The 24963-nt window shown below is 48.6% G+C and overlaps 1 protein-coding gene across 7 annotated transcripts in view; it reads left to right on the top strand.

The window, feature by feature from the left end:
- Positions 1 to 24963, top strand: part of NEBL (nebulette) — a 463458-nt gene that overhangs the window by 410305 nt on the left and 28190 nt on the right. For 3 of the 7 annotated variants that reach the window (XM_063921562.1, XM_063921561.1, XM_063921560.1), the window contains exons 24-30: positions 4705 to 4815; positions 11939 to 12043; positions 13560 to 13652; positions 14510 to 14602; positions 14689 to 14781; positions 15519 to 15611; positions 21233 to 21404. In XM_063921562.1, coding sequence (XP_063777632.1) covers positions 4705 to 4815; positions 11939 to 12043; positions 13560 to 13652; positions 14510 to 14602; positions 14689 to 14781; positions 15519 to 15611; positions 21233 to 21404 — 760 coding nt within the window. Of the gene's footprint in view, positions 1 to 4704; positions 4816 to 11938; positions 12044 to 12349; positions 12369 to 13559; positions 13653 to 14509; positions 14603 to 14688; positions 14782 to 15518; positions 15612 to 18985; positions 19091 to 21232; positions 21405 to 23542; positions 23552 to 24963 lie in introns of all 7 variants that reach the window. The other 4 variants (XM_063921563.1, XM_063921564.1, XM_063921566.1 and 1 more) reach the window with 3 other exon arrangements.

The raw sequence follows: 24963 nt of genomic DNA, 5'->3' as shown, positions 1-24963 counted from the left end.
TAATACCTGTGTCAGGCGCCGTGGGAGGGGGATCCACAGCAGACGCTATGGACAGGTAGGATCGGAGATTCGATTGAGATGTAGTGCTACGTGTAGATCGGGCGGGTTTTCCCTGTTGATTTTTCTTGCTTCTGGCCATCAGAAAGGGGTAAATGAAAGGACCATTTCAAAAGGACAACACCATATTCTTAGAAGGATGACGGGGGATACATTCCCCTATTAATTAGACAGCATAGCCGGTGGAGATCAGCCGCGCTCACATCTCGTCTGTGACCCGAAGGCAGACGCCCGGGGGTATGTAAATGAAGAAGAGTCCAGTAATATAGTGCACCGCTATCGGAGAGGGAGGGTCAAAGTGACGCACCAAGCAATATGTAGTATCTCGTGGAAGTTCCCAGGTATTGAGGGGCACTTGTAGTGAAGCAGTGCGGGCCCGTAGCTCAGGAATCTAAGGCGACGGTAGTTTTCACAAAGCGGGGAGAATTTCTCATAGTGACAGGAGCAAGTCCTATGTAGCTCCCCTCAGCGGTAGGGAGGTAGGTACCCTGACCTCCACCGAACGTTAGGAGCAAGAGCCAGGTGCAAATATGTAGTCAGCTAGGCAGCAGGTGAGGAATTGGCACCTGCGACGGGGGGCTGTCACAAAGGGTTTCAGGGCTTACCAATTCACCAAGCTGATTGACGGGGGGGGGGGGGGGGGGAGTATTACAGGACAATGTGAAAGAGAGGAAGATCTGTCTTGCTGAGAGCGCTCTGGTCTTCAGTGAACCCCCAGGTCTCTGAGACACACCTGCAGAGCCCTGCAGCCGGGGGAGCCCTCAGTTTTGCCCCACCTGTGTGAGTAGGTGCCCCCAGTATTGATGCCCGCGCTCCGGAGCTTGCTGGCTCACCTGCGGCGCCTGTCTGCAGAGCTCCGGCGTCCGCAGCGGGAAGAAGCAGGACGTAGGCGGCTCCCGGGGAGAGGCAGGAGGTGTCGTGATGCAGACGCGGCCGGCGGCTCCAGAAGGCAGCAGGTGAGAGGGTCGCTTCACAGGCTCCGGTCTCCACGCGACTTCTCCTTCACGTCCAGAGCCAGCACCCAGCTTCCGGACGAGGGTGCAGGGGACCCGGACGGGGCGGCTTGGCGGGGTAGCGGCGATGCCTGTGGGGTGCAGTTGGCAGTAGGTCCCGCTTCCGGATGTCCGTCCCGGGCCGTCTCCAAACTTGAGGCCCTGGCTTCACGCTGGGGGAAGGCCGCAACCCGCGGGAGTGCTTAAAAGCACTCCCCGATTCCGCGGGTCCCCCTCAGCGACAGCAGCAATTCAGGGGGGTCACAGGGAACAATCAGGGACGTCCAGGTAAAAGCAGGAGGGGAAAAAAGCTTTTTTTTTTAAGGGCTATGGCTGCAGGAGCAGATCAGAGCACGTCTATTTCCCAGAACGGCCAGGCCACGCCCCTTAAAAATAAGTTTTATTAAACTGGACCTTCACCTGGGGGCGGCGGCCTTTAAGCTCTTTTGCGTGGCCGCCGCCTTCCCAGGGCTTCCTGCGTCTCTTCACCTGGGGGGGCGCCACCTCCCCAGGGCTTCCAGCGTCTTCACCTGGTGGGCGGCGGCTACTAAGCTCTTTTGCATAGCCGCCACCCATCCAGGACTTCCGGCCGTCTTCTTTCTTCAGGAGCTCTTCACAGCTCCACCTCCGCCGTCGGACTGACGCTCCTCTGCCTCGCGCTGACTTATATAAGTCAGCCGGAGGGGGCGGGGCGATGACGCGGCGGGCCGTGATTGGCTCGCGGCGGTCATCTTGAATTTCAAAAATGACGCTGAGGCGCCATTTTTGAAACTGGTACCGCTCCGCTGCCAAACTCTGCAGGCTAAAGGTCATCCTCCGCCGCACCCAGCGCCGCCGCAACCCGCCGCCCGCTCCACCGCCGCCCGCACCACCGACGCATCCCGCCGCCCGCCCCACCGCCGCACCTCCTCCGCCAGCGTCGTCCACACAGTGATTGACAGCGGATCCAGTGACGGATCCGCTGGCCAATCACTGTGGCCTCACTGACACGGACGTGCTTTCATAGGTTGAAAGCACGTCCCCGTATGAAAGCGGCACCTCTAATGGTGCCGCTTTCCCATATATTTTCAAATGGCTTTTACTGCCCATGGCTAGTGCCCGCCCCCCGCTCCCATACCTTTCCGCAGAGACAACGGGAGGCACCACGATCGGTGCCTCCCAAACACATAAGGAGGGGAGCAATGATCAGAATAATATTAAGAGGATACATATGACACAGAATATGTGTCATATGCATCTTCTTTGTATTATCTTAATCATTAATGACAGGGGAGGCACTGCCTCCCCTGCCTCCCCTGACTGCACGTCCCTGCTGGACTTAGACCTGCGTCTGGCCTCCCTCAAGGTTCAAATATCTGCCTTGTCGGTTTGGTTTCAGAGAAAAATTTCAACCTTACCTGATGTGCATACCTTTACTCAGGGTGTGTTGCGTATCCAACCTCCCTATGTCCCGCCTGTGGCTCCCTGGGACTTGTCGGTGGTTTTGGAGGTGCTACAAGAGTCTCCGTTTGAAACTCTTGGTTCAGCTGATCTTAAGTGGCTTTCCCTTAACGTGGTGTTTCTGCTGGCTATTGCTTCAGCTAGGAGAGTGTCGGATTTGGGTGCTTTGTCCTGTAGTTCCCCATATCTGATATTTCACCGGGACTGGGCGGTTTTTAGGACTCGTCCCGGATATTTACCAAAGGTGGTTTCTTCGTTCCACCTTAACCAGGAGATTGTGGTTCCGGCACTTGTTTCTCCTGATCTGTCTCCCAAAGAGCGGTCTTTGGATGTGGTACGGGCTCTCCGTATCTATGTGAAGAGAACTGCTTCTATTAGGAAATCGGATTCTCTCTTTGTGCTGTTTGGATTTCACAAACGGGGCTGGCCTGCTCACAAGCAATCTTTGGCCAGATGGATTAGAATGGTGATTGCACATGCTTATGTGAGGGCTGGTCTCTCAGCTCCTGCTCACATTACGGCCCATTCTACTCGGTCTGTTGGACCTTCTTGGGCGGCCCACCGTGGTGCGACCCTTGAACAATTGTGCAAGGCCGCTATGTGGTCCTCCGTGAACACGTTCACAAGGTTCTATGCCTTCGATACTGCCGCTTCCCGGGATGCTTCCTTTGGACGCCGGGTTCTTGTGCCCGCTACAGTGCGTCCCCTCCCATAAGGAACTGCTTTAGGACATCCCCTATGTCTTTCCTTGTGGAGCCCAGTGTACCCCGCAGCAGAAAACGAGTTTTATGGTAAGAACTTACTTTTGTTAAAACTCTTTCTGCGAGGTACACTGGGCTCCACAAGGCACCCACCCTGATGCACTTAGTTTCTTTGGGTTGTTATGGCATTAGCCGCTGACACTTCTCCTGTCGTGAGAGTGTGGTGTATGTGGCTACTAACCGTTGTCGTCTCTTTTCCTGCTACTGCATTGGGCTGGTTAACTAAAAACTGAGCTCCTGTGCAGGGAAGCGGGGTTATAGAGGAGGCGGCGCTATGCATTCTGGGAACAGTCAAAGCTTTTCAGCCTCGGATCAAGATCCTGCTCTACACCCCTATGTCTTTACTTGTGGAGCCCAGTGTACCTCGCAGAAAGAGTTTTAACAAAGGTAAGTTCTTACCATAAAACTCTTTTTTTTTGTAGTAGAACTACAGGTACCAGCGGGCCCGTTTCCCCCCGCATGCTGGTACTTGTGGTTCTCCAAGTACCAGCTTGTGGGTGAGGCTTGCTGGGACTTGTAGTTCTTCTACAAAAAAAAACAATATTCTTTCATTTTACACTCTGACAGCCTCGGGCTTCACCCCTGGCCCTTGGGTGGCTCGAGGGGGGGAGACCCCTTGATTTAAGGGGTCCCCACTCATCCAGGGTACCCCGGCCAGGGGTGACTAGTTGGGAATTTAATGCCACGGCCGCAGGGACCAATGTAAAAGTGTCCCCCGGCTGTGGCATTATCTCTCTGGCTAGTGGAGCTCGGTGCTGGTGTGAAAAATACAGGGGACCCCTACGTCTTTTGTCCCCCGTATTTTTGGCACCAGGACCGGACGCAGAGCCTGGTGCTGGTTGTTAAAATACGGGGGAACCCCTGTAATTCCCCCCCCCCCCCCCGTATTTTTACAACCAGGACCGGCTCAAATAGCCCGAGGCTGGTTATGCTTAGGAGGGGGGACCCCACGCATTTGTTTTCAGGATTTTTTTAACACTTTTGTGCCGTCCATGAAGTCGAATCCAGGCCGCCCACTATTCGTCAATTGGTCCGTTTTTCGACAGCGGGACTGTCGAATCCGTTATTTATTGAATATGTCGAATTCGGGTCCCGGCGGGAGAGTTTCGGCTGTCGAATTGTGTCGAATCCAAAAACGGTCAAATTCCATCCGGAATTCAACCGCAATTGCATATACCCCCAAAGCTCCATAAAACTAGGTAAACCGATGTGTCTGCTCTATACTTAGCAACTAAGTAATGTCCTTATTACTCCTTATGCCTCCAATCTGCCTTGTAAATTGAGGTACAGGTGCAAACTGCATTTCCAGCACCAGCAAAGAGGAGCAGCTATTTTGCACTTCATAAATTAGTGCCCCTGTGGCATTGTACATTAAATTGTGTTAGAACCTTAGTTTATGTTTAAAATGTACTAATATAAAAAATAAAAGATACTGATTAATATTTTATTTGTAGAAAGGATATAAGAAAGACCTAGAGATTGAAATCAAAGGGAAAGGAATGCAGGTGGGACCAGATATCCCAGAGGTGCAAAGAGCTAAGAGAGCCTCTGAGATTGCAAGTCAGGTAAGTAACGCTGGCAGTTTTGATTACTTAGTATTTTACAATAGTATTAAAAAAAATGTATACAAGTTTCCTGAGGCTTTCAGGTGTCTTAGGTCCATATGTAATTGTGTTATTGGGAGAAAGGGCCTGATTCATGTTTGTAAGTAAAGCAAATTATCAAGCAACTGGGCAAAACCATGTTGCACTGCTGGTGGGGCAGATGTAACATGTCATGTGCAGAGAGATTTAGATTTGGGTGGGGTGTGTTCCACCAGAAAATATAAATTGCAGTGTAAAAATAAAGCAGCCAGTATTTACCCTGCACAGAGACCATATAACCCACCCAAATCTAACTCTCTCTGCACATGTTATATCTGGGTTGGGGCTGTGAGACCGACGGTGGGGATCCTGGAGGTCAGCTTACCGACCCTGGTATCCTGACCGTAGAATGCCAGCAGGGGGGGCGAGCGCATCAGAACCTCTTGCGGGCTCGGTGGCTCACTGCACTTGACACAGGTTCTATTCCCACTCTATGGGTGTTGTGGACATCCACAAGTGGGAATAGTCCCTGTTAGTCAGCATGCCGATTGTCGGGTGTATTATCGCTCAGGATCCCGAAATCAGCATGGTGACCGTCTGGATCCTAAGTGGCGGTCACATGACCGCATCCCTTACATCTGCCCCACCTGCAGTGCAACATGGTTTTGCCCAGTTGCTTTATCATTTGCTTTACTTACAAATATGGATCAGACCCACAGACACTTTTATTGGATTACTCGTGTCTAGAAAATGAGTACCTCTATAGCTGATCACATTCTGAGCAGAAAACCCTTTTTACACAGCTGAGCTCCAACACATTGAAACAGTCTCTCCATGGGTGTAATTTCTGACTCGTCGTAAGCCTAGGTCATGCTCTAATAACTTGGAGTGTAAGGTGTTGTCTATTACGGGTTGCTGAGAGGTTCCTCTCTGTGTGGTGTATGCCTGTAGGCAATTCCGGTTATGACAGTAGCTGATGCCTTGCTTATTTTTACTTGCTCCTCTATGGGGCAGGAAGAAATATACTGTAAGTGAGGTATTCCTACCGTAATATCCCGCATAGTGGTAATATGTAAGGTTACATCAGGTGTTAATGGCATTCCCCAGTAATCTGATCTCCTGAATTCACCACTTGAATATTATCCTGAGTTCATAGCTTGAAAATATCTCCAGCTGTCTCCTTGCTTCATTCATCACTTGTTTTGAAAGTGGAACACAATAATTGACTCTTCCTAATCGTCACTGTTTCCCTGATTACAGTCTGCCCTGCTAGGCTATGCTGTTTCAGGAGAAGAATGCTGTACAAATAATAAGAATTTACTTACCGATAATTCTATTTCTCATAGTCCGTAGTGGATGCTGGGACTTCCGTAAGGACCATGGGGAATAGCGGCTCCGCAGGAGACTGGGCACAAATGTAAAAGCTTTAGACTAGCTGGTGTGCACTGGCTCCTCCCCCTATGACCCTCCTCCAAGCCTCAGTTAGGATACTGTGCCCGGACGAGCGTACATAATAAGGAAGGATTTTGAATCCCGGGTAAGACTCATACCAGCCACACCAATCACACTGTACAACCTGTGATCTGAACCCAGTTAACAGTATGATAAATGTAGGAGCCTCTGAAAAGATGGCTCACAACAATAAACAACCCGATTTTTTTGTAACAATAACTATATACAAGTATTGCAGACAATCCGCACTTGGGATGGGCGCCCAGCATCCACTACGGACTATGAGAAATAGAATTATCGGTAAGTAAATTCTTATTTTCTCTGACGTCCTAGTGGATGCTGGGACTTCCGTAAGGACCATGGGGATTATACCAAAGCTCCCAAACGGGCGGGAGAGTGCGGATGACTCTGCAGCACCGAATGAGAGAACTCCAGGTCCTCCTCAGCCAGGGTATCGAATTTGTAAAATTTTGCAAACGTGTTTGCCCCTGACCAAGTAGCTGCTCGGCAAAGTTGTAAAGCCGAGACCCCTCGGGCAGCCGCCCAAGATGAGCCCACTTTCCTTGTGGAATGGGCTTTAACAGATTTTGGCTGTGGCAGTCCTGCCACAGAATGTGCAAGCTGAATTGTACTACAAATCCAACGAGCAATCGTCTGCTTAGAAGCAGGAGCACCCAGCTTGTTGGGTGCATACAGGATAAACAGCGAGTCAGATTTTCTGACTCCAGCCGTCCTGGAAACATATATTTTCAGGGCCCTGACTACGTCCAACAACTTGGAGTCCTCCAAGTCCCTAGTAGCCGCAGGCACCACAATAGGTTGGTTCATGTGAAACGCTGAAACCACCTTAGGGAGAAATTGAGGACGAGTCCTCAATTCTGCCCTGTCTGAATGAAAAATTAGGTAAGGGCTTTTATATGACAAAGCCGCCAATTCTGAGACACGCCTGGCTGACGCCAGAGCTAACAGCATGACCACCTTCCATGTGAGATATTTTAATTCCACAGTGGTGAGTGGTTCAAACCAATGTGATTTTAGGAACCCTAAAACTACATTGAGATCCCAAGGTGCCACTGGTGGCACAAAAGGAGGCTGTATTTGCAGTACCCCCTTGACAAACGTCTGAACTTCAGGCACTGAAGCCAGTTCTTTCTGGAAGAAGATCGACAGGGCCGAAATTTGAACCTTAATGGATCCTAATTTTAGGCCCATAGACAGTCCTGCTTGCAGGAAATGCAGGAAACGACCCAGTTGAAATTCCTCTGTGGGGGCCTTCTTGGCCTCACACCAGGCAACATATTTTCGCCAAATGCGGTGATAATGTTTCGCGGTTACATCCTTCCTGGCTTTGATCAGGGTAGGGATGACTTCATCTGGAATGCCTTTTTCCATCAGGATCCGGCGTTCAACCGCCATGCCGTCAAACGCAGCCGCGGTAAGTCTTGGAACAGACAAGGTCCCTGCTGGAGCAGGTCCTTTCTTAGAGGTAGAGGCCACGGGTCCTCCGTGAGCATCTCTTGCAGTTCCGGGTACCAAGTTCTTCTTGGCCAATCCGGAGCCACGAGTATAGTCTTTACTCCTCTCCTTCTTATGATTCTCAGTACTTTTGGTATGAGAGGCAGAGGAGGGAACACATACACCGACTGGTACACCCACGGTGTTACCAGAGCGTCCACCGCTATCGCCTGAGGGTCCCTTGACCTGGCGCAATATCTGTCCAGTTTTTTGTTGAGACGGGACGCCATCATGTCCACCTTTGGTTTTTCCCAATGGTTTACAATCACTTGAAAGACTTCTGGGTGAAGTCCCCACTCCCCCGGGTGGAGGTCGTGTCTGCTGAGGAAGTCTGCTTCCCAGTTGTCCACTCCCGGAATGAACACTGCTGACAGTGCCACCACATGATTTTCCGCCCAGCGAAGAATCCTTGCAGCTTCTGCCATTGCCCTCCTGCTTCTTGTGCCGCCCTGTCTGTTGACGTGGGCGACTGCCGTGATGTTGTCCGATTGGATCAATACCGACTGACCCTGAAGCAGAGGCCTTGCTTGACTTAGGGCATTTAAAATGGCCCTTAGTTCCATGATATTTATGTGAAGAGACGTTTCCATGCTTGACCACAAGCCCTGGAAATTTCTTCCCTGTGTGACTGCTCCCCAGCCTCTCAGGCTGGCATCGGTGGTCACCAGCATCCAATCCTGAATGCCGAATCTGCGGCCCTCTAGAAGATGAGCACTCTGTAACCACCACAGGAGAGACACCCTTGTCCTTGGAGATAGGGTTATCCGCTGATGCATCTGAAGATACGATCCGGTCCATTTGTCCAGCAGATCCCACTGAAAAGTTCTTGCATGGAATCTTCCGAATGGAATCGCTTCGTAAGAAGCCACCATTTTTCCCAGGACTCTCGTGCATTGATGCACTGACACTTGGCCTGGTTTTAGGAGTTTCCTGACTAGCTCGGATAACTCCCTGGCCTTCTCCTCCGGGAGAAACACCTTTTTCTGGACTGTGTCCAGAATCATCCCCAGGAACAGTAGACGTGTTGTTGGAATCAGCTGTGATTTTGGGATATTTAGGATCCACCCGTGCTGACGTAGCACTACCTGAGATAGTGCTACTCCGACCTCTAACTGTTCCCTGGACCTTGCCCTTATCAGGAGATCGTCCAAGTAAGGGATAATTAAGACGCCTTTTCTTCGAAGAAGAATCATCATTTCGGCCATTACCTTGGTAAAGACCCGTGGTGCCGTGGACAATCCAAACGGCAGCGTCTGAAACTGATAATGACAGTTTTGTACCACAAACCTGAGGTACCCTTGGTGAGAAGGGTAGATTGGGACATGGAGATAAGCATCTTTGATGTCTAGAGATACCATATAGTCCCCTTCTTCCAGGTTCGCTATCACTGCTCTGAGTGACTCCATCTTGAATTTGAACCTTTTTATGTAAGTGTTCAAGGATTTCAGATTTAAAATTGGTCTCACCGAGCCGTCCGGCTTCGGTACCACAAACAGCGTGGAATAATACCCCTTTCCCTGTTGTAGGAGGGGTACCTTGATTATCACCTGCTGGGAATACAGCTTGTGAATAGCTTCCACTACCGCCTCCCTGTCGGAGGGAGACGTTGGTAGAGCAGACTTCAGGAACCGGCGAGGGGGAGACGTCTCGAATTCCAATTTGTACCCCTGTGATACTACCTGCAGGATCCAGGGGTCCACTTGCGAGTGAGCCCACTGCGCGCTGAAATTCTTGAGACGGCCCCCCACCGTGCCTGAGTCCGCTTGTAGAGCCCCAGCGTCATGCTGAAGACTTGGCAGAAGCGGGGGAGGGCTTCTGCTCCTGGGAAGAGGCTGCCTGGTGCAGTCTTTTTCCCCTTCCTCTGCCCCGGGGCAGAAATGAGTGGCCTTTTGCCCGCTTGCCCTTATGGGAACGAAAGGACTGAGTTTGAAAAGACGGTGTCTTTTTCTGCTGAGAGGTGACCTGGGGTAAAAAGGTGGATTTTTCAGCCGTTGCCGTGGCCACCAGGTCCGATAGACCGACCCCAAATAACTCCTCCCCTTTATACGGCAATACTTCCATATGTCGTTTGGAATCCGCATCACCTGACCACTGTCGCGTCCATAACGCTCTTCTGGCAGAAATGGACATCGCACTCACTCTAGATGCCAGGGTGCAAATATCCCTCTGTGCATCTCGCCTATATAGTAATGCATCCTTTAAATGCTCTATAGTTAATAATATACTGTCCCTATCCAGGGTATCAATATTTTCAGTCAGGGAATCCGACCAGGCCACTCCAGCGCTGCACATCCAGGCTGAGGCGATTGCTGGTCGCAGTATAACACCAGTATGTGTGTATATACCTTTTAGGATATTTTCCAGCCTTCTATCAGCTGGTTCCTTAAGGGCGGCCGTATCGGGAGACGGTAACGCCACTTGTTTTGATAAGCGTGTGAGCGCCTTATCTACCCTAGGAGGTGTTTCCCAACGTGCCCTAACCTCTGGCGGGAAAGGGTATAGTGCCAATAATTTATTAGAAATCAGCAGTTTTTTATCGGGGGAAAACCACGCTTTATCACACACCTCATTTAATTCATCTGATTCAGGAAAAACTACTGGTAGTTTTTTCACACCCCACATAATACCCTTTTTTGTGGTACTTGTAGTGTCAGAAATATTCAATGCCTCCTTCATTGCCGTGATCATGTAACGTGTGGCCCTACTGGACATTACGTTTGTCTCCTCACCGTCGACACTGGATTCAGTATCCGTGTCTGGGTCTGTGTCGACCATCTGAGGTAACGGGCGTTTTAGCGCCCCCGACGGTGTCTGAGACGCCTGAACAGGCACTAATTGATTTGCCGGCTGTCTCATGTCGTCAACAGTTTTTTGCAAAGTGCTGACACTGTCACGTAATTCTTTAAATACGACCATCCAGTCAGGTGTCGACTCCCTAGGGGGTGACATCACTAACACAGGCAATTGCTCTGCTTCCACATCATTTTCCTCCTCATACATGTCGACACAATCGTACCGACACCCAGCACACACACAGGGAATGCTCTGAAAGAGGACAGGACCCCACGAGCCCTTTGGGGAGACAGAGGGAGAGTTTGCCAGCACACACCAGAGCGCTATATATATACAGGGATAACCTTATGTAAGTGTTACTCCCTTTATAGCTGCTGTTTTATATTAGCTGCCAATAGTGCCCCCCCTCTCTTGTTTTACCCTGATTCTTGTAGCAGGACTGCAGGGGAGAGTCAGGGAGCCGTCCTTCCAGCGGAGCTGTGAAAGAAAATGGCGCTTGTGTGCTGAGGAGAAAGGCTCCGCCCCCTTCACGGCGGCCTTTTCTCCCGCTTTTTTCAGGAAAACTGGCAGGGGTTAAATGCATCCATATAGCCCAGGAGCTATATGTGATGCATTTCTTTAGCCATATAAGGTTTTTATAGTGTTTTATTGCGTCTCAGGGCGCTCCCCCCCAGCGCCCTGCACCCTCAGTGACCGGAGTGTGAAGTGTGCTGAGAGCAATGGCGCACAGCTGCAGTGCTGTGCGCTACCTTATCTGAAGACAGGAACGTCTTCTGCCGCCGATTTCTCCGGACCTCTTCGCTCTTCTGGCTCTGTAAGGGGGCCGGCGGCGCGGCTCCGGGACCCAACCAGGCTGAACCTGTGATCGTCCCTCTGGAGCTAATGTCCAGTAGCCAAGAAGCCCAATCCACTCTGCACGCAGGTGAGTTCGCTTCTTCTCCCCTTAGTCCCACGATGCAGTGAGCCTGTTGCCAGCAGGACTCACTGAAAATAAAAAACCTATTTAAACTTTTACTTCTAAGCAGCTCAGGAGAGCCACCTAGCATGCACCCTTCTCGTTCGGGCACAGAAATCTAACTGAGGCTTGGAGGAGGGTCATAGGGGGAGGAGCCAGTGCACACCAGCTAGTCTAAAGCTTTTACTTTTGTGCCCAGTCTCCTGCGGAGCCGCTATTCCCCATGGTCCTTACGGAAGTCCCAGCATCCACTAGGACGTCAGAGAAATATAAGAAATACATTTGGTTTATTTCATCATTGGTGGAGAACCTTATTTTGGGTTGCTGGGCTTAAGTAATTTAAGGTATTTTCTACTTCTGATTGCTCAATCATTATTTATATTTTTACAGAAAAGATACAAGGACGAAGCAGAGAAAATGCTCTCTATGTATTCTTCTATAGCAGATACCCCTGAAATAGAGAGAGTTAGGAATGCTCAAAAAAGCATAAGTTCTGTGAGTATGTCAGTCCGAGTTTGCATCTGCTTCCCCATACAGATCGTGATGCATTGTAACCCCTTCCTCTAAACCTGCATTTCCTCCCTGGCTTTTGGGTAATGCTAGAGTCGAGGTAGAAAAAGAGGCGATGGGTTATAATTGATGGTATTATTCTTATTATCAAATAGGTGTGGCAGCTGTGTCATTAAGCCCCACCCACCTTAGTAATCTGACAATAAGTGTTTCATAAAATTGACAATGCTTGATCAACGCCGTAACAGGATCATTCTATCGCCTGTGATAGACCCCACCCCCAACTCCAAGAAGAAGAGCACAACCTGGAGTGTCATGTAGATACCCCGGCAGCAGGATTGGTGACCGGAGCATCCAAGCAGTTTTGCATGGTGCCTTCGCAGGCACCTTGAAAGCCAAATGCAGGTGCAGTAGGACAGTGACCCCCAATGTCCTGCATCCCAGGGTGGCAGCACCATTTGAACACCCCTAGATAGGGCCCTGGGCTTGATGGTTCAATTCGCTTCATGTCCCCACCCAACTTGTGGCTGGTAATTGTCTCCGGGAAAACTGCCACTGATCGGAAGAAATTTCTCAATGTCATAAGGGACTTTGATGTGAGTAGGCACGCCTATGTAGCTGCCAGGGAAATATGACTTATGCTGGGTACACACTAGGATGATAGATCGGCCGTCCAGCTGATCTGCTGACATATCTGATGATTGGTACGTGCATACACACTTACTAATTGTCTGCCCAATGTGTTGTGTCTGACATCACAACTGGGTGGGCATTTACATGTGTGATGTCAGTCACTGGCAACCTCTGCAGCAAGGATACGGGCGGTGACACAGCACAATGCGCCTATATATCTGAAGATATACTGTATCAGCTGTGCTTCATAGCCACAACGATATGTATCTATGAACGGCGTCATTCACAGACATATCGCTGGTACACACCCGCTGACGCACCCGTGATATATTGGCAGTATATCGGACAGTGTGTACCCAGCTTAAGATCTCTGCTGTCTATCAGCAGTGGCAGATACATTGTATGCTAAATCAGAAAATAAAGTGGGATACATAGTGTTGTGCAGTAATCGGGCCGATCACTGATTACAATTAATTGTGTCTGTCCTATCTATCTATCTATCTATCTATCTATCTATCTATCTATCTATCTATCTATCTATCTATCTATCATCTATCTATCTATCTATCTATCTATCTGTACAATTCATTGTATTCATAAGTCATTTTTTTAAAACCTTGTTTATGACGCATATATTGCTTTTATATAGAGCCATGCCTAAACATTTTATCTCATGGCAATTCTATTCATTACAAATGTGTTGCTTTGCAAATCTTGTAATACAAATAACATAAATGCACTGCCAGAGGGTTTTAAAATGAAAAATGAATAAGAACCACTGAGCTAAGTTAAACCCAATCTTATATTTCTGTTTTAATATGTGAACACTGAATACAAAAACAATTTGGCATGTTATTTTTGCCATCAGGTGTTTTATAAGAAAGGATTAGGGTCTGGCACCGCCGTGAGAGAGACACCAGAGATGGAAAGAGTTAAAATGACGCAGAATAATATCAGTGCGGTAAGTAACTGCAGTAAATGGGATTTGTTTGTTTCATGAACTGCGTCTTTATGCTAATGCTGCAGCCAATAAGCTGCCTACCGACATGCCCCAATGACTGAGAGCTAATCTGCCGCTGTGCATACACAGGCACACTCTCGGTTGCACCAGTGAATATTGCAGCAGCCTTATGGAGGTGCAGAATGCAGCAAAACGCTGGCGGCAACACACCTGCGCCTTGCTAGCCACCCCCAGAAATTGCATGAATCAGTGTGCAAACATTGTCCACTTGCGCCCGATGCCACAATTGCGTTCACCTCCGCATCAGCCCCTATGTACAGTAGTACACATATGATTGGAAAGGAGTACTCCAATAATGGGCCCCCTGAAGACATGCATCCAGCACAAGATTTTGCAGTCAGATTGTTCCAGCTTTGCTGATGGTTAAAAGAGTAAAACCCAGATCTATGCATTCGCCGCCTAGAATCTAGATATCCCCGTTTCACTGAAAGTGGGGTCTGCCAAAGGACACTAGCGAACTCTGTCTGTGTGCTTATGTCTGATTCAGCGCGGTCGCTGATTTCTGTCTTTGGCGCATGCTCATTCTGCCGAGATCCACTAGGTCCATCCGCACTGCCAATTGCGTATGTCATAGAGCCAGTCCCAATGTCTCATTGAGTAGTGATGCGTTTACAAACATTTTATCATTGAACCGCTGCAGCCATTGACATGTTGTCGCATGCTGTGAAATATAAGTTGTCCGACTTGCATGGTGTACAATAAAGTATACTCCACATGTATACCAAAGTAGAGTTTTATTGCCATGTCTAATAATTTTATTTTATTTTACGTGCTCCATTGACCGTGGTTTATTGCAGGTGAAGTATAAAGAAGATATTGGACCTGCCACAGCAATTCCTGACCTCCCAGAAAACAAGAGGGTTAAAGAGATCCAGAAAAACATAAGCAATGTGAGGGCATGCCTCCTTGATTGACGTTATTGCAAAAATCACTCCTTTATAGAAGTGTAATGATTTGGTTCCTTTACCATTAATAGGTCCAGTATAAAGAGCCCCTGAGCAAACCGACACCGGTCAGCGTGACTCCGGAAATGGAACGTTCTAAGAGGAACCAGGAGCATTTCAGCACGGCAAGAGCCCAGTGTCACACGTTCCAGTGACCGTTAAGATTTTCTGTAGCAGCGTCAAATATTTCTCTGTTCTGCTGGTACTGATAAATAGGGTGGGATGTACTAAACGGAAAATGCGGTAAACTCACGTTTACCGCATTTTTCGGAATGTACTAAACCCAAGCCACCGGGTCAGCGTCGCGGAAGGGTTCGGCAGCTTTTGATGGCAATACCCCATAGAAGCCTATGGGCTTCTCTCCGCAGCGCTGTTTAAGGGATCGGATCCCTCCCAGCATGCCCTGCGCCCGCCCCTGTCACTTTGCACATGCGCAGACTGACTCCCGGGCCCGAAACCCGGAAGTCAGGCAGCCGCTGAGGGATCGCGGAGGACAGCTTTTATTGGAAGAGCTATCCTCCGCAATGCAAATCGCATATGTAAGTACATATGCAATTAGCATCGTGGCGTTGGGCGGCGATGGGTGGCGATATCTGTTAGTTCATTTCACCCATAATCTGGGAAAGTAAATAAAAATAATGGGCAGGACTGTTTTAGAACTACAGTACTAGCGATAGTTTTCTTTGAGTTGGTGATTTTAAATGAAAGAATGTTTTATCTGATGAGCGCTGCACCCTGGGAGGCTGTATTGAGAGTAGGATGTTCAAAGCAACCCTGCATAAGGGATATGTATTTCCAGATGGCTTGAGGTAAAGGAAGCCAAAGTGCTGATAAATATACTCATTTCCTTTTTTCTCTACAGGTTCATTATAAGGATAAGGTTGGAAAGGTTACGGCTGTCAGCCTCACCCCAGAGATGGAAAGGGTTAAAAAGAACCAGGAAAACATTAGTTCGGCAAGTGTCATTGGCTGACCTGTAAATAAGGAGGGTATGGGGGGGTGTACAAACGGCCAGATGGGGTTTATGTGTGACTGACAGTCTGCTGCCGTTCGGGAGGTGGGGAGGGGGCGGTGGCAGCCTCCGTTTGTGAAAACTCAGATGTGTCACCATCGTTTATGGGGTGGGAAGAGGTCAGGGATCTCCGTGGTAAGATCGAGATTTCTATCCTCTGTGACGGGCGGCTTGCGCGGCACCATAGGCGCCGTAAGTCGCATAATGATTGAGTGACCCGATGCTGCATTCGAGGACACAGGTCGGGTCACTACTGCAGCAGGAGGCGTCTGCTTGTAATTAACGCCTCCTGCTGCATCACCATACAGCGCTATCACTGCTGCTTCCAAGGAAGTGATAGCAACTCCAACCACATCTGAATCAGTGGGAGTGGTCATGCAAATGCAGGTGTGCCATGGCCATTCGTACGGCGTTTTCTGAGTGTATATTAGCAGCTGCGATCACACTTGCTACTAGAGATGCCTGTACATCCCGGAAGAGCAGCTCAGCCTGCGCATCTTCAGAGGCATTCAGGCTCTGTGTGGCGACCCGATGTGCGACAATGTTACCGGTGTTTCTGCAGTCTTGCAACGGCGCACGCAAAAGATGCGATCTCAGTGGGTGGTGGGTTAGCTTCTGTCATATTCTCATAATATCGCAATTGTATATGACACATCAGTGCAATAAGAGTAGGAAGAACAACCCCACCTGAATGACCCCCGATGCGCATGAGGATTGATTAGGGACTGGAAGAAATTCCGGTTGATTGATGACCATGATCTGACATTGGGGGTAATTCAGACCTGATCGGTGCGTTTTTTGCATCCCTGCAATCAGGTAGTCGTCGCCTACAGGGGGAGGGTATGGTGTGTGTGCAGGTGTGTGATCGCATTTGCAGCAGAGCTGCACAAACATAAGTTTGTGCAGTCTCTGCTAAGCCCAGGACTTACTCAGCCACTGCGATGATCAGGGCTGGAGCTGACATCAGAAACCCTCCTTCCAAACGCCAAGTCCCTCCTTCATTTTACTGAACACTCCAACAAAACAGTCAGTTGGCACCCACAAATGACCTCTTCCTATCAATCTTCTTGCGTTCGCCCGTGCTTTCGGAATTTTCACACCATCCCGTTGCTTATGTCCTGGGGACATAAGGGGCACTACTATTGTGGGCATTGCATAAGGGGCACTACTACTGTGGGCATTGTATAAGGGGTGCTACTGCTGTGGGCATTACTGTATGTGTATTACAGCGTGCTACCAGTGCTCGAAGTGGGCCGGTATACAACGGTATGGTATACCGGCACTTCTTCGAGAACTGCAGGGCCGACAAAGAAGCTGAGCTCCCGGTCCGCCCTCCGTCCCTCCGCCCCTACCATCGCCGCGACACAGGAAGCCCTGGTTCCAGACTCCCAGCTGCAGCGGATCTGGGACCAGGCCGGCTTTATTATCCCTGCCGCCGCATCGAGCTCCTGTGACTGCGGCGCTGCTAGTTCAAATCTGTCGCTGATTGGCTGCCGGAGTTTTTAAATATTATCGCTGTGGTCACAGGAGCTCGATGCGGCGGCAGGGATAATAAAGCCAGCCTGGTCCCAGATCTGCTGCAGCTGCCCCCAGCCTCCTCTGCCGCCCTGCCCTCAGACCTCTGCACGCCCACAGCCTCCTCCTCCGCACTATCTCTGAGGCCCACAGCCTCCTCCACCTCACGCCTACCACAGCCTACTCATCCACCGCACTGTAGACCACCGCCGCTGCTAAACAGGTAATCTTACCCTGCTGCCTTTCTCTCTCCCTAGTCCCTACTGTATGCCCTTGCTGTCCCTCTCTTTGTCACTCTCCCTGTCCCTGCTGTCACTGTCCCTGTCCCTGCTGTCACTCTCCCTGTCCCTGCTGTCACTCTCCCTGTCCCTGCTGTCACTCTCCCTGTCCCTCTGTCACTCTATAATGGTAATTTTGGCTCATACCGTGTGCTATAATGTGAATTTCGGCTCATACTGGTGGTCATTCCGAGTTGTTCGCTCGCTAGCTACTTTTAGCAGAAATGCAAACACAAAGCCGCCGCCCTCTGGGAGTGTGTCTTAGCATAGCAGAATTGCTAATGAAAGATTAGCAATTCTGCTATTAAGTATTTCCTTGCAGTTTCTGAGTAGCTCCAGACCTACTCCGAGATTGCGATCATCTCAGTCCGTTTAGTTCCTGAATTGACGTCACAAACACGCCCAGCGTCCGGCCAGCCATTCCTCAGTTTCTCCAGCCACTCCTGCGTTTTCTGCTGGCACGCCTGCGTTTTTTAGCACACTACCGGAAAACGCTCAGTTACCACCCAGAAACACCCACTTCCTGTCAATCATTCTCCGATCAACAGAGCGACTGAAAAGCTTTGTTCGCCCGTGAGTAAAATAGCATAGTTTTGTGTAAAAAACTGCATTTAACCTTGCAGCCTACAACACAGGACCCCATTTCACTGCAAGTCCTACTCTATCACATACAGTACATTTTTCACATAGATTTATTAGATACCTAGTTATGTATTAAAGTTTTGAAGTGAATGAGGTTACTGAGGAGAGAGCTGGGTTTTCCGTATATGTATATGTGAGCAGGTGGTCACAGCCCACTGCACCCCAACCTAGGGGTGGAGAGTGCGTGTGTGCACCCCATTCCTGGTAATAGGAGAGTGCGGTGGATTCCTGTGTATATATATATACAGGTTGAGTATCCCTTATCCAAAACGCTTGGGACCAGAGGTATTTTGGATATGGGATTTTTCCGTATTTTGGAATAATTGCATATCATAATGAGATAACATGGTGATGGGACCCAAGTCTAAGCACAGAATACATTTATGTTACATATACACCTTATACACACAGCCTGAAGGTTATTTTAGCCAATATTTTTTGTAACTTTGTGCATTAAACAAAGTGTGTCTACATTCACACAATTCATTTATGTTTCATATACACCTTATACACACAGCCTGAAGGTCATTTAATACAATATTTTTTATAACTTTTAGTATTAAACAAAGTTTGTATACATTGAGCCATCAGAAACAAAGGTTTCACTATCTCACTCTCACTCAAAAAAGTCCGTATTTCGGAATATTCCGTATTTCGGAATATTTGGATATGGGATACTCAACCTGTATATATATATATATATATATGTATGTATATATATATATATATATATATATATATATGTATGTATGTATGTATATATATATATATATATATATATATATATAAAATAGGATATACAATATTAGTAATGAATGTAGATTTTCAACGTGTGACTGCTTGCTCTTCTGTTCTCCTTTATATCTGATTGTGTTCCCACAGATAAAGTACAGCAGCGATGCGCAGCAAATGAAAGGTAGACCTAGTGTAATTCTAGATACGCCAGAAATGAGGCATTGCAAAGAATCGCAAAACAACATTTCCATGGTAGGAGGCTTCAGGGTTCCCTGATTGTGCCGTTTGCTTTGCACTGCTGATATTTGTGTGTCCTATTGCTGGAAACTACAGTCGCCACCCACAAGCTCTCCGGAGCAGTCTCACTGCCGTGTTCTACAGTTACCACCCACAAGCTCTCCGGAGCAGTCTCACTGCCATGTTCTACAGTCACCACCCACATGCTCTCCGGAGCAGTCTCACTGCCATGTTCTACAGTCACCACCCACATGCTCTCCGGAGCAGTTTCACTGCCGTGTTCTACAGTCACCACCCACATGCTCTCCGGAGCAGTCTCACTGCCATGTTTTACAGTCGCCACCCACATGCTCTCCGGAGCAGTCTCACTGCCATGTTCTACAGTCGCCACCCACATGCTCTCCGGAGCAGTCTCACTGCCATGTTCTACAGTCGCCACCCACATGCTCTCCGGAGCAGTCTCACTGCCATGTTCTACAGTCACCACCCAAATGCTCTCCGGAGCAGTCTCACTGCCATGTTCTACAGTCACCACCCACATGCTCTCCGGAGCAGTCTCACTGCCATGTTCTACAGTCACCACCCACATGCTCTCCGGAACAGTCTCACTGCCATGTTCTACAGTCACCACCCACATGCTCTCCAGAGCAGTCTAACTGCCATGTTCTACAGTCACCATCCACATGCTCTCCGGAGCAGTCTCACTGCCATGTTCTACAGTCACCACCCACATGCTCTCTGGAGCAGTCTCACTGCCATGTTCTACAGTCACCACCCACATGCTCTCCAGAGCAGTCTCACTGCCATGTTCTACAGTCACCACCCACATGCTCTCCGGAGCAGTCTCACTGCCATGTTCTACAGTCACCACCCACATGCTCTCCAGAGCAGTCTCACTGCCATGTTCTACAGTCACCACCCACATGCTCTCCGGAGCAGTCTCACTGCCATGTTCTACAGTCACAACCCACATGCTCTCCAGAGCTGTCTCACTGCCATGTTCTACAGTCGCCACCCACATGCTCTCCGGAGCAGTCTCACTGCCATGTTCTACAGTCGCCACCCACATGCTCTCCGGAGCAGTCTCACTGCCATGTTCTACAGTCACCACCCAAATGCTCTCCGGAGCAGTCTCACTGCCATGTTCTACAGTAACCACCCACATGTTCTCCGGAGCAGTCTCACTGCCATGTTCTACAGTCACCACCCACATGCTCTCCGGAACAGTCTCACTGCCATGTTCTACAGTCACCACCCACATGCTCTCCAGAGCAGTCTAACTGCCATGTTCTACAGTCACCATCCACATGCTCTCCGGAGCAGTCTCACTGCCATGTTCTACAGTCACCACCCACATGCTCTCCGGAGCAGTCTCACTGCCATGTTCTACAGTCACCACCCACATGCTCTCCGGAGCAGTCTCACTGCCATGTTCTACAGTCCCCACCCACATGCTCTTCAGAGCAGTCTCACTGCCATGTTCTACAGTCGCCACCCACATGCTCTCCAAAGCAGTCTCACTGTCATGTTCTTGTCACACAGAAGTTAATAACTAATAAAGATCTATTTTGTCTAACATGATTTTGTGTTTTTTTTCTCTTTATTAACCTGCATGGAAGTGAACCTGACACAGTGTGAGTGTGATGCATGCGGTGTGATTATCTGCACGTCTGTACAAGCCGCTCATCTGGACATACGCCACTGGTGTCTTTGTTTGCCTTGAACATGAGATTATTTGGTGTGAAATTAAAACTTATATCTTATCCACTGCATGAAAGACAAGTGTATACATTATATTGCTAGTAAGATCCTGCTGGCGTATATCTTTATATTTATATTGAAACAGCTCCTAGTATATAGAATGTGATTCAGTTATTATTGATTTAAGCCCTTCGGGAGAAGAACCTTTTTAAAGTCGATCAAGCTTTATAAAGAAGATGAAACAATTGAGTATTCTGCCTGGTAGTGCAGCTACAGATACATGTTATTAAAGATGTTTTCATTTGATATACGGTGCACTGTATTGCAGCCATGTCACCAGGGCACCTCATCATGTCACCAGGGCACCTCATCACGTCACTGGGACACCTCATCTTGATTTTGAATGGCATTTTCAGCCTTAAATTTAGACCTATTTTTCATGTCTATTTTTTTCAGATAAAATATCATGAAGATTTTGAGAAGACGAAAGGCAGAGGGTTCACCCCGGTAGTAGATGATCCGGTGACAGAGCAAGTAAGAAAGAACACACAGATTGTCAGCGACGCCGCATACAAGGGTGTCCACCCCCACGTAGTAGAAATGGATAGACGGCCGGGAATCATTGTGGGTGAGTTCTTTAGTGTTTGACATAGGCTCATGCTCGTTCGGGATGAACTTAGGCTTGAAGTACTGTCAGTGAGCGGAACAGTCTGAAGCTAATCAGGTCATCAGTGACCTACAGTATATACTATATGTATATATATATACAGGTTGAGTATCCCATATCCAAATATTCCGAAATACGGAATATTCCGAAATACGGAATTTTTTGAGTGAGAGTGAGATAGTGAAACCTTTGTTTTTTGATGGCTCAATGTACACAAACGTTGTTTAATATACAAAGTTATTAAAAATATTGTATTAAATGACCCTCAGGCTGTGTGTATAAGGTGTATGTGAAACATAAATGAATTATGTGAATGTACACACACTTTGTTTAATGCAAAAAGTTATAAAAAATATTGGCTAAAATGACCTTCAGGCTGTGTGTATAAGGTGTATATGTAACATAAATGCATTCTGTGCTAAGATTTAGGTCCCATCACCATAATATCTCATTATGGTATGCAATTATTCCAAAATACGGAAAAATCCGATATCCAAAATACCTCTGGTCCCAAGCATTTTGGATAAGGAATACTCAACCTGTGTATATATATGTCCAGGATTTTTATTCTGCCCCTTCGTCCCCCTATCCACCTCTCTTCCTACCGCTCTCCCCTGTTCCCCTATATCTTTCTCTCTCTTTTATTCTATTTCTCTCCCCCTACCACCCCTTTTCTCCCTCCAGTTGCTATTATCTATAGTGCCAGCCTTCCCAAATCAATGTAACTGGTCTCATATTACCCTAGTGCCCAGTCTGGTCTGTAATGACGTTTAATGATGATCACCTATTCCTAGCCAGTGCATTGTCAAAAAAATATGTGCGCTTGGCCATGCTCACCATGTTCAGCGTGTGTGGTCTCTTAGTGATTCATGACTACTCCAGGTGCTCCCTAACTGTGTCCTTGCTCCTCTGGGGGGGAAGAGTGTCAGTCCATATCCTGGCAGGCAGGCAGTGAGACCTGTGAGGGCATGCAGGGGGCGGGGCCTTTCAGCAGTTATGTTCTTTTTCACTCACTGTCACCAGCAGGGGGACCTTGTGTACAGTTATCAGCACTCTTTCACTAAGCACAAAAGATACATGAAAAAAAGCTTGCAAATGAAGCAAAAAGGGAAAGGTGTATGAGGACATATCTGCATTTTATATAGATATATATAATATACATACATACATAATATCAGCAGCTTGCGACTATTTTTCTGTCTGCTAACATTACAGTTTAGTGTACTTTACTGTCACTTAGTGGAAGGTTTGTGCAGGGCCGGATCTAGGGGGGGGCGAAGGGGGCGACCGCCCCCCCCCCCCAACACAGTCATAGCCACGCCCACTTTTGAGCAGAAGAGAGCTCTCCGGGGAGAGCCTGAGGCAGAACGATGTGCTGCAGCTTATACTACAGCAGCACAGAGGAGCCAGGAGAGCAAGGGTTACAGAGCATTTGCCCCTCACTTGCTGGTGTGTGGGTACTAGGGCTAATAAATACAATTACCCCATAACACAGTCACATGTACATAGAACAATCACAAAGCTCTATCTCAGTCTCACTCAAAAAGTTCAGTCAGAATTGAGAGAGGAGGAGTTAGTATTGCAGATGGGAGGAGTTGGGACTGTAGAGGGAGGATTCAAGATTAAACAGTAAACCGCCCCCCCTAAAGAAAAGTCTAGATCCGTCCCTGGGTTTGTGTGTAATGCACATAGCACACAAATTACACATTATTCTCCAGTGAATTATACACACTGACAACATAAATCGTTTGGACTGTAGTAATGTCAGGTGACAGTGACTATCTCCCAAGTGATTGTCTGGACAAGGTCTGTGTGCACTCTGCTGGCTCAAAGACTCAACTCATCACTACGCTGGCGTTAGATAAATTACTTCTCTACTCTGTACAACAGAGATACATAGTATCTGAGAAAAGCAGCAGTAGTTTTATAGTTTGTAAGAGTTTAACAATAGTCAAGCTAATAATGGCGCTGTATCCAGCAACTTACAGTGGACGCTAGCGCATTAAATCTATAAGGAGACGAGGAATCTCACCACCTCTCTGAGGGGAAGATGAAGTATGAGCATGCTGTAGAAGCTAGCGCAGGGGTAAATGCAGGAGGGAGGGGGGGTGTTTCCAGAGAGGGACGGAGCCAAGCATGGGGGTGGAAATCGCTGTGACACTGTATATACCGGGTCCGCTAAACAAGTGTGTATAGATAGGTAAGATACACAAATTTTATATATATATTTCTCTGACGTCCTAGTGGATGCTGGGACTCCGTCAGGACCATGGGGAATAGCGGCTCCGCAGGAGACAGGGCACAAAATTTAAAAGTTTGACCACTAGGTGGTGTGTACTGGCTCCTCCCCCTATGACCCTCCTCCAAGCCTCAGTTAGGTTTTTGTGCCCGTCCGAGCAGGGTGCAATCTAGGTGGCTCTCATAAAGAGCTGCTTAGAGTAAAAGTTTTGATAGGTTTCTTATTTTCAGTGAGTCCTGCTGGCAACAGGCTCACTGCAACGAGGGACCTAGGGGAGAAGGAGTGAACTCACCTGCGTGCAGGATGGATTTGCTTCTTAGGCTACTGGACACTAGCTCCAGAGGGACGATCACAGGTACAGCCTGGATGGGTCACCGGAGCCGCACCGCCGACCCCCTTGCAGATGCCGAAGTAAGAAGAGGTCCAGAAACCGGCGGCTGAAGGCTTTTCAGTCTTCATGAGGTAGCGCACAGCACTGCAGCTGTGCGCCATTGCGCTCAGGCACACTTCACACCAGCGGTCACTGAGGGTGCAGGGCGCTGGGGGGGGCGCCCTGGGCAGCAATGAGATTACCTTTCTGGCTAAAAAGAATACATCACATATAGTCCCTGAGGCTATATGGATGTATTTCACCCCTGCCAGGACTCAGAAAAACCGGGAGAAGAGCCCGCCGGAATAGGGGGCGGGGCCTATCTCCTCAGCACACAGCGCCATTTTCCTACACAGCTCCGCTGCTAGGAAGGCTCCCAGGCTCTCCCCTGCACTGCACTACAGAAACAGGGTAAAAAACAGAGAGGGGGGGCATTTTTTGGCGATATTATATATATTTAAGCAGCTATAAGGAAACAACACTTATATAAGGTTGTTCCTATATAATTATAGCGCTTTGGTGTGTGCTGGCAAACTCTCCCTCTGTCTCCCCAAAGGGCTAGTGGGGTCCTGTCTTCTATCAGAGCATTCCCTGTGTGTCTGCTGTGTGTCGGTACGTGTGTGTCGACATGTATGAGGACGATGTTGGTGTGGAGGCGGAGCAATTGCCGGTAATGGTGATGTCACCCCCTAGGGAGTCGACACCGGAATGGATGGCTTTGTTTATGGAATTACGTGATAATGTCAGCACTCTGCAAAAGTCGGTTGACGACATGAGACGGCCGACAAACCAATTAGCACCTGTACAGGCGTCTCAAACACCGTCAGGGGCTGTAAAACGCCCTTTGCCTCAGTCGGTCGACACAGACCCAGACACGGACACCGAATCTAGTGTCGACGGTGAAGAAACAA

Source organism: Pseudophryne corroboree, chromosome 5 (assembly GCF_028390025.1).
Source record: "Pseudophryne corroboree isolate aPseCor3 chromosome 5, aPseCor3.hap2, whole genome shotgun sequence".
Classification (NCBI taxonomy): Eukaryota; Metazoa; Chordata; class Amphibia; order Anura; family Myobatrachidae; genus Pseudophryne; species Pseudophryne corroboree.
The sequence above is the reverse complement of the archived record's forward strand: the minus strand, read 5'-3'. Positions and strand labels throughout refer to the sequence as shown.